The sequence below is a fragment of the Rhagoletis zephyria genome, unplaced genomic scaffold, assembly GCF_001687245.7.
Source record: "Rhagoletis zephyria isolate East Lansing unplaced genomic scaffold, Rhagoletis_zephyria_1.1 Rzeph_scaffold_00306, whole genome shotgun sequence".
Lineage (NCBI taxonomy): Eukaryota > Metazoa > Arthropoda > Insecta > Diptera > Tephritidae > Rhagoletis > Rhagoletis zephyria.
The window spans coordinates 274,402-285,185 of record NW_016157390.1 but is presented as its reverse complement, the minus strand read 5'-3'; the positions used below and the strand labels follow the sequence as shown (position 1 = coordinate 285,185).

General features: G+C 36.0%; 2 protein-coding genes across 2 annotated transcripts in view; both read left to right on the top strand.

Moving 5' to 3' along the window:
• LOC108358870 (uncharacterized) overlaps nt 1-8,770 on the top strand; it is a 28,144-nt gene extending 19,374 nt beyond the window's left edge. Inside the window, exons 2-3 of the mRNA XM_017610386.1 lie at nt 1,675-1,797; nt 8,503-8,770. Coding sequence (XP_017465875.1) covers nt 1,675-1,797; nt 8,503-8,691 — 312 coding nt within the window. The 3' untranslated portion in view covers nt 8,692-8,770. The remainder of the gene's footprint in view (nt 1-1,674; nt 1,798-8,502) is intronic.
• On the top strand, nt 8,692-10,092 carry LOC108358856 (probable serine/threonine-protein kinase dyrk1; the record flags this gene model as incomplete). Its single annotated transcript, XM_017610353.1, has 1 exon — nt 8,692-10,092. A coding segment is annotated over one exon (738 nt), but the record flags the coding sequence as incomplete, so codon positions are not given.
• Between the last annotated feature and the right edge of the window lie 692 nt (nt 10,093-10,784).

The window sequence follows — 10,784 nt, the reverse complement described above, 5'->3', positions numbered from 1 at the left end:
CAATTGCAGCTCTAAAAGCACCACAAACAATTATTTTGGTAATGTGAATTACATTAAGCATCATGCCATCAGGTTTTTTTCTTACTAGCAATTAGTTGCTATTAAAAATTCATCCAGTAAAGCTTGCAAGTTCAGCTGTCATTTTTGCTCTCTCAATTTCCCCACCTTTGCTAGTTTCTTGCAAGTGTTTGCGTACGAAAACGACATTCAGTAAAAAACCAGTAAAATTAGTACTGGATTTACTGGATAGTGCATACGCGAACAGGGCTTATGCCACTGTTTGCGACTATGGTCTACCATTATTGCTGTTTACATACATATGTCTACATTCGTATGCCATTGTTTCAGTGACACGCTCATGTCATGTAAACTACATATTTGCGTCCACAAAGCCACCCATTAGAAGGGTTCTGAGCGCTCATACATACATACATATGTATTGTATTACATATTATGTGCATAGTTTTTGAATTTAATTATGCAAAAAATTGAATACTCAGTGAAGTGGATGCTTTCATACGTACTTATGTAGTATGTAAGTATGTTGCGCAATATTTCGTTATTTGTCATAAATACATACGATATGCACACATACATGCAATGCACATGCTCATGCATGCATATAATTTATAAATAATAATAATAGTCTAATTTATAAAAATTTGCAGGTCAATATGCGAACTGACATACTTTTTGTATTTTACCCAGTTTGTGCGCTTATTTGTAAGATTTTTTTTTGTTGTTCTTCATAAGTAATAAACATTGAGAGACAGGAGAATGATATAAAGAAAGGTCAAATAATGCTTCTGTATTAGCGCGCAATATCATTTGTTACACCAAAGTCATTAAGATCGGGCGGCAGTAGACAAGACGTCAAATCCTCTGTTCTGGATTACTTTATATAAGTTGATAACCTGTGGTGTAATCAATCTAGACCCCCCGAAGTATGTTTGGTATTGTAATCTCCTGCTACAATAAACTTACTGCCAAACTTTGGGAAAAAGTAATTAAATTGTTTTCCGCGGTATATAGCAGATACACTAAGGCCACCCAAGTGATCATCGATGTGTATTGCAATATTATGAATGACCTCATTACTATTTGATTCTAATTCATAGTGCTTCGTTCTGTTATGAATGAGAATGGCTGTTCCACTTCGGGCTTTCCCTTGTGGATGCTTAGTATCATAGAATTTGTACCCATTAATTTGAAAGTTATTAAATTTCGTAAGGTGGGTTTCAGATACAAGAAAAATGCTCTAGGAAAATTTCCAGTTCGTTTTTATGCTGCCCGTTCGCTTTCCAAAACCGAATTTTTATATTATTCTTGGTTTGGCTAAAATGGCTTGAAGTAATAGATTTTGATTTTTAATTTAAACTAGAACTCCCTTAATGAACATACACACACCCATACAATGTACATGCTCCCATGCATATGATCATGCATGCAAATAATACATAAATAATGGGGCGTATTCTTGTTTTCGTACGAATCGAAAATCATGAAATTTTTCTATCATTGTTTATACAAAAATTTCAAATTTTCTATTCGTACAAAATCCAGAATTTGCCTCAACAAGTCCAAAAAACTATAAGAAATGTAACATGGCATATTAAACTTAAGCTTGACAATAGGCCATTACTCTAAAATTTTTTTTCTAATTTTTACTTCCAGCAAGTTGATGGCTACACTGCGGGCGTAGATTATCCTGCCTACGAATCGGTGCCAAAAGGACTTTCATTCAAATGCCGGAACCGACTTCCTGGCTACTATGCTGATACGGAGACACGTTGTCAGGTACATACGTAAAATATAAAATACTCGCACACACGTAAAATTAAAGGACCGTAGTGGTTATGATCTTTATACTAAAAATCATAGTTTAATCGTTGAAATTGGATTTCTATTTTGCCGATCAAATTTAACCGTTATTTTAGGATAGGTCTCGACCCTATTAAGCTGGCATTTCAGGGTACTATTTTATATATATATAAGGGAACTCGAGCCCCCCCTGCCCCTACTTGGCTACGCCCATGTAACGGTTGTTTGTAATAGGCAAAACGAATCGATAGACAAATGTACACATAAATGATCAGAGTGAAAAAAAATCGATTAAGCGGTGACTGTCTGTCTGTCCGTCCGTCCGCCTGGCCGTCCGTCTGTGTACACGATAACTCGATTACAAATTGAGATATCATAGCGAAACTTAGTACGTGTACTTCTTTCGGGCGATGGACGGATGGTATTGAAAATGAGAAAAATCGGACAATAACCACGCCTACCTCCCAGAAATACGAAAACTGCGCTATTTTAATAACTACTGAAGATTATTCCTTCAAAATTGATATTTGCAATAATTTTTTAGACGAAAAATAAGAATATTATAAATTTTTGGAAAATGGGCGTAGCCACGCCCTTTTATGATTACATGTATATATCTCGGTAACTGGTCCACCAGGTTGGCCTTTATACAACATACCAAATGGCTGAAAATTTTGAAAATCGGACAATAACCAAGCCCACATCCCATATAACGGTAATTTAGAGAAATTCGAAATCATCGATAAGTTAGTAAATACTAAAGCTAATTGTTCAAAATTGATGTTTGCAATAATTCTTTAGCAAAAAATACGTTTATAATATAATTTTGGAAAATCGCGTTGGCATCGCTGACTTATGACCACATATGTGTAACTCGGTAACCGTCTTATAAATTTGTACCAAACTCGGTATGATTATTGTGCTGGTGAAATGCGACTAAAATTACGCCTACTTGTCATATAACGGTAAATTTTAGAAATGCTTGAAACTTCGATATTTCGAGATTTAAGTGCGCTAATTTACTCAAAATTGATACTAACAAAAATCCCTTGAAACAAAGTAGTATTATTAAGGAATTTCGGAAAATCGGCGATGGAATCGAAAATGTTTGAAATATGGGTAACACCACCCCTGCTTACCATGTAGCGGTAGTTTTCGGAAAAGCGGAAAAAACTATATTTAATAATTGCGCTGGGTACTTAATGCTCGGTTCCGTCCGAACTTAGACTTCTTTACTTGTTTTTTTCGATTATTTTTGTATCGCAAGTTTTGATTTTCATTTTTGCGATCATATTATAACCGCTATTTTGAGATTTGATTTTTTTGATCATAAAGATTTAAAACTTTCATAAAAACGCCCTTGTGAGAGAACCGTCCTAGTAGCGTTGGACCAGCAAAAGGCGTTTGATACCGCCTGTCATTTCACGCTACTATTTAGATGACATTGAGACTTCCTATGTTCCACAGGGACTCAAACGGGGGTCGGCGAATTATACGAGTGGTCAACACTCGTCTGTAACCTTTCCGGATCAAACTTCAAAACCAATAATGGGTACCACAGGGGGTGTTCTATGCTCGCTACTGTTTAACTTCAATATCAACTATTCGATACTAGCATCCGAGAATGGGATTAATGACCTCTACTCGAAAGTAAACGGTTACTTCCCTGAACATTATCGCTTTTTCATTATACAGAGTCTAACCACCTGGACGAAAGAGATAAATCTTCAACTAGTTATTTACGTCGATGGCACACAAATTCCGACGGTTAAAAAACCGAAAAATATGCACGCTGTCCTAACTTACATCGACCAACCACTGGACTCGACAGCGTACGGACAAAGTGATCAACGGCATTCACTGGAAGAGTTGGTTACCATCTACCACCACTCTCGACCTTATAATTCTATGATCGAAGCCCAATCTCCTCTTATCGTTCAGAGCATCTACTACCACGCGAGACCCGCGTCTCTCTGACCCATCTACCGTGTGGATATCGTTCCGCCGAAATCGTTCGTTCCATGGGCGTTAGTTGAGCCAATGACTTATGAGCAAACTGACTTAGGCGGGGCTTAGCCAGGCGGCTATAGGGGGTCCTGGACGCTATGGTGGTTTGCTCGAGATTGGTAAGAGAATGTCTGACCTCCCTATCAACCGTTTCAGAGTATTTTCCAATAAGGCACACTTGAAACGCTATCACCGGTTATGGAGCACTGGGGATGGCTTTGCCCTCCTGTGGTTCACTCTTGGACTGTGAGCTTCATGTAAGCTCAGCGAGCGCTGGGTAAAAACTAGTGCATATGCAATGGCAAGATCGTTCTAGCCTAGGGTAATCAAAGGAGCCCTCCATGGTTGCAAAGCTTCAACTGTTGCTGTTGAAAGACTTCGGATATGCCATTGTGCGATTGGTATACACGCAGTAAAATTAATAATCTTAACTGATCCCTCCGGTATCACCTATTAAGAGGATGACGAAGTTGCAGCATTCCTAATTTCAGACCAAATAATGGTCTCCATTCAGTTTTCGTGGTATCACAAAGACTATCTCCTGATTGTGAGTAGATACCACAGTAAAAATGAGTTTGAAATATTTAAGAAGCCTACACCACTGTTAAGGCAGTGTCACACGATTGGTACATTGGGACGACAATTATTTGAACAAAGTTTTTTTTTTATGATTGGAGTAAGGAAAAATATTTCGCCACCTGAGTGGAGGATCGACCTATCTCGGCAGCCCCATCTCAGAGTTACATTGAAAATGTGCTAAGATAAGGCATTTTTGAATCGGCAGCTGAGATAGGACGTTCTTTAACCAAATTCTGAGATAGGACGTTTTTAAATCAAATTCTGAAGTAGGGCGTTCTTGATAAGTTTTCTAAGGTAGGGCGCTTTCGAACTAGTTCCTATTTTTAAAACCTCGCTTAATTTTTCGAGTAGTGTGTTTCGGGACAGAGTTCGCAAAAATTCCTCAGTGAAGAGTAAAACTTCCATCTTGCTCCTCACAACAACTAAATTTAAAAAAGTTAAAAAAGAAAATGAGCTGTTCAACGTAATTTATCTTTCATATAACGAAATTTTTTTTTCCCAGATTTACCTCATGCTCCCGTGCCATTAAAAATAATACTTCTCGTAAAAGAGAATTCCGTCCATTTGCTTGCCTAGCTTTCTTCTTCTTCTTGTTCTTTTTCTTCTTCTTCTTCTTATATGGCGCATAAGCGATTTTGGCCGAGTTGAACAAAGCATGTCCAAGTCCTTCTCCATTTGGTCGTTCCATCACTGTGGGGCCTCCCGCTACCACCAGCGGGTTTAAAGTTGAATACTTTCATAGCTGGAGCGTCAAAGTCCATTCGATCGTCTTAGCCTTAGCTTAGCGTAAGGCCCCTAAATCTTCCGCAAATCTTTCTTTCGGATGTTCTCATTGTCCATGCTTCTGCACCATATGCCAGCCCGTGCGTGAGTTACTTATAGAGTGTGATTCTTGTAACGGGTGATTTTTTTGAGGTTAGGATTTTCATGCATTAGTATTTGACAGATCACGTGGGATTTCAGACATGGTGTCAAAGAGAAAGATGCTCAGTATGCTTTGACATTTCATCATGAATAGACTTACTAACGAGCAACGCTTGCAAATCATTGAATTTTATTACCAAAATCAGTGTTCGGTTCGAAATGTGTTTCGCAAACCCAATTGCTGCGAACGGCGACGAATCGACATTTCACGGTCTTCAGCAACACTCTCAGAAACAGACGCAATATTCTCTTCTGTACGCACTGTACGCATTCGTGTGGTTGGTTTAATGTCCAATAAAGTAAACTGAGTGCGAAACTTGGTCACAATCGCATTAATTGTTTGCTCACTTGGTCGATTATGTAGACCATAAATCGGACGTAAAGCGAACCGAACACTGATTTTGGTAATAAAATTCAATGATTTGCAAGCGTTGCTCGTTAGTAAGTCTATTCATGATGAAATGTCAAAGCATACTGAGCATCTTTCTCTTTGACACCATGTCTGAAATCCCACGTGATCTGTCAAATACTAATGCATGAAAATCCTAACCTCAAAAAAATCACCCGTTACAACGAAAGAGGACTTTACTTCTCAATTACCTATTTAGTCCAAAGTAGTACTTTTTGGCAACAGTGATTCTCCATATGATTTCGATGCTGACATTATCATCGGTGTTTATGCTGGTTCCCAAGTCAACAAAATTCTCTACTTTCTTGAAATTATAACTATCAACAGTGACGTAGGTGCCAAGCGAAGGCGCGAATGCGCTGACTGTTTGGTTGATTGCAGGAGATACTTTGCCTTATCCTCATTCGCTCCGCTTCCTTACCCAAATTAGAAAAGAAAAATTAACTTCGCGGGTTTTACTCACTCTTGTAGTTAATTGTTCCTGAGTGGCTCAATTCCGCAGGCCTTCTAATCTTCTCCAACATCAGATTAAAGAAATCACACGATCTAAAACCCCGTTTGGATCAACCGGCTCGGAGATTTTTTTCCCAATTCTGACAGAGCTGGTGGTATTGCTCAACGTCATTTTACAAAGCTGTACTAATTTCGCGTGCATATCAAATTTAGACAACGCGGCGTATAAACAACTCCTTTTAGTGCCGTCGAAAGCGGCTTTGAAGTCGACAAATAGATGGTGAGTGTTGATCACGTTCTCGCGAGTCATTTCCAAGATTTGGCCCAATAAGTTCATTGACGGCGGGCTTCGGTCGTTCACTTAATACTCTCTATAAGACCTAGATGGATTTACGAGCTCCGTTTTAAGAATATCAGCGACTGTCACTTTTAAAAACTTGCATTAGTTTAATAAATAGAACACAAGAAAATATACTGAGGTTGTTTACACTTGCCTGGTTATCAAGTTATCTGATTCAAAATTATTATTGTGTAGTGTATTTTATTGTTGTAAACCGAAAAATTATTTTTGTTTTACGTGGGAAAAATTATTTTTGTTTTACTTTATAATTTTGGGAATATTTGTTCACATGAAATTCGTGAAAATTTACTTTTAAATTTCTCATCAGATTTTGCAAAAAATTAGGCTTTGTGGTTAGCGTATCACCATTAAATTCAACAAATTTCGAATTTAAAATTTCCAATGTATGCAAAGAACTTGAATTTGTCTTGCGCAGACCGCCCTCCGATAAGCAATTAGCAACATTCATATTATATATATAAGTATAATTTTGATCACTTTCTTCACCCGTTCTGAAACCTAGTTTCGTCAACCCTCTTTTTGAGATTATGCATTAATTTTCAGGTTCATCATATTCGACATCTTTGAGTGGACTGATGAAACCTTCTGCTTAAAGAAAATATTACTGCTCGTGATCAGGTAGCTCGAATTTAATGAAATGTCATAATTTTATTAAAAGTCAATTGGTTAACAACAACAACGAATGTCATTAAATGAAACTACCTTCTTTTCTGTATCATGCATAGTTCAGCTTTCGTCACTCGAAAATTTTACCTCAAAGAGGTGTCATATATTCATTCATATATTTGAGTATATTCGTACATTCCTTCCAACTAAAAAGCATTCTCTTGCATACCCAAAACAAACGCGAAAAATACCTCCCATAGAACCTCATTGAAAATTTTTCGCGATGAGTTTATCGCGATAAGCTGTTGTGAGTGATCGCGAATGGATTACTTGCATCGTTTTTCTCATTTATGAGAGGCCGAGAGGAAATTTCTTTGCTTTTTTCGATCGCGAATGAAAAGCAGCGGAAATTTTTTTTTCGATCGCATCCCGAATGTAAGAGATGATAAATTTGTTTGCATTTTTCACTCGCGATAAAAGAATGCAAAAATAGATTTGGAATATTATCGATCGCGATAAATCTCATAAATGAATGAAAACGAATAATCATAAATGATAATTTCCGAACCCTGGGTCTAATGCTCAATAAGTTAATAATTGTGAATCTAGTTTTCATACTAACAGATACATCATCAATTTTGTTTGGATTGGAGGGGGTCCAATATTGAACAGTAAAATATATTTGTTTTTACCCACAGAAACAACGATATTATCGAAATATACTAGAATTAGATAATACTCATTTCTCTGAAAGTCATGAGACCCATGGGTCCCAAAGTATATTCCGTTTTCATGTTACTTGAAAGACATGGACAAAGACAATATCGAAATTGTAATTTCAGTGTCTGAAATATATCAGAAATAAACGTATCCGATATGGAAAACTGTAATAGTCCTGTGAAATTGTGAAATAATCAGATGACATAATGACACTAAAAATTTTAAAATGAGTTCACTAAAATTTAATTAATGTAAAAATAAAGATTTTGGCAAGTAGTTATCGAATTTAATGTAAATATAAACGTTTTTTAAGAAAAGATATTAATTATTTTTAAAAGGTAAATTTTAATACAACTATTTTATTTATACTCCCAAATTTAGGATATAAAATCCCCTCTACCAAAAAACTTTTTTTTTACAATTGAGCAATTGTCAAAAATCTCCTTTTTAATCAAAAGTTGTTTATTGAATCTACCTTCTTTTTAGTATCATGATACATATATCAGAGATTTCACACACTTTTTCATAAACATAAATTAAAAAAAAAAACAATGTTGAAAGCAAATAATAAATAGAAAATTGCCTTTTTCATCTTCCTTAAAAAATATATTTTCTTTTTTAGATCTGGCATTGGTGTCTGCACTCTGGCCACCAGTACTCTTTTATATGTCCCAATGGCACCGTTTTCAACCAAGCAGTACGCGTTTGTGATTGGTGGACGAATGTTAACTGTCCAGTAGCTGAACAATTGTACAAAAACAACGATGAGCTATACCAAACCACCGAACCGAATCCTCAGCAGTACCTCTGATATAAGGCCAATCATATAAATCAATCCAGCTTATTAAGCCAACAAAATCAAAATTATCAAACCCAACGGCAACGACAGCAACAGCTGCAGTATTCACGACAACAACATCAAAAACTACAAAGACAAAGGACGCCCAAAAAATTTCATGTGGACGATGCCTATTATGATGCTCGCGAAATTAATGGCTTGAGTGAGTTAACCGGATCAGAATTTGCGCGAACACAAACACGGCTTAATAAGCAATCTCAACCACAGCCACAATCCCAATATCAGCAACAGTTACACCAAAACTCATTGCTGACCACTCATAATTTACCAAAAATTAGTTTTAGAGGCAACATCAAATACTCTCAAAATAGTAGTGGAAATAGTAACAATGACAGCAACAATAATAATAGCAACAATAAAAATAACAACTATCAATATAAGAGCAATAACAATAGCAAAAGGAATGAGAATAAGAATAATATAAGCTACGGTATATCAAACCAAAGTGGTGTATCATCAAATGGTCGCAACTTAAACAGCCGAAATAATAGTAATCACAGCAACAGCAATAGCCGCAACAGCAATAATTCGCAGGGCAAGCATAACAAGAATAAAAGTACATCAACCAATGCCAATAATGTGGATAATGATGAACTTAAAGACTACAAGAGTAAAATCAAAAACAAATACAACATCGACTACGACCATTCACTGGATGAGGAATATGAAATAATCGAGGCCATCGAATAAATGCATCTAATCGCTAACTCCAGTGAATGATGAACTTGATGATCTTGCCGACGGTGGCGTTGGTGCTGCTGATGATGAAAGCGATGGGTAGAACTTAAATTTAAGTGCCTCTGATTTTAAGCCTCATGCTCCAATGTCCTCTAATCAGCTTTTTAAATGCATATGTATGTAAACGCATGTGTATGTATCTATCTGAGACGGCGAAATTGATGAGTTATTTTTGTCCAGATATTTGAGCCACGAAATGGTTTTTTTGTTTTCTTTGTGTATTTTTTATTGATGGATTGATTTATTAGCACTAAGTTGTGAACTTTTATACATTTTTTATATGCGATAATTAATTAAATTAAAATTTATGTTTTCTAATGTGATAAGCAACAAATTTAATAATTAAAACTGTGACAGCGTTTTAATCAAAGTTTTATACATATATTCCACATGCATACTTAGAGCTAGTACCTTAAGTATTATTATAGTTACTACGCCGTGATCGAGTGATTTAAGGTGCGCATTAACGCTCGGTAGGTCCAGGTAGGTCCAGAGCTCGATACCTCAAGAAAAACTTTTTCCAATAGCGGTCGCCCTCGGTAGACAATGTCAAACCTCCGAATGTATTTTCCCCCATTGAAACCATTTTGGAATAAAGAAACAGTGTAAATGCACTGTTATTCGATAATCATACCATCGGATAGACAATCTTTAGTTCTCTTTAACATCTTTTTGGATCACGAACTTATTCGCGAAAAACGCAATTTTATAATGACAGTTTAGGTACTACAATTGTTTACAAAAAGTGTATGGTGCACTTGGACTATTATTAACAGAATCCCAAAGAAATTCTTGTAATATTAAAATAACGCTAGAGTACTTCATTATATTGCTGCTTACTTTCACAGGCAGCTTCAAAATGTGAATAATGAAACAGTGTAATATCGACATACATCAATTCGTTTTTCTGAGTATGCAAATAAATAAAATAGTGTACAATGATTTCATATAAAAATGTTCAAAGATAAAATAGTGTATAAGCAGATGCTTTCAGAAAAATGGGAAACATATTTTTTGTGAATTATTAGCTAAGGAATCAATAGAGAGTGTGGTGTACTTAAAATGTAAATATTTTGAATAAGAAGCGCACATATGAAGTTTAAGTTTGGTCGGTTGTATTATAAAAACTTATAACTCGTTTCTCCCAAACTATATTTTTTCATGTTACACTACTTCATTACTCCGGCTACTATATAATTGAATTAAAAATTGTGTTATTAATTTTAAATTGAGCCGGAAATCGTATCACACCCTAGATTTAAAGTAAGCCAACTCAAATTTCAGATTCGGAAATATAACTGCTTGTG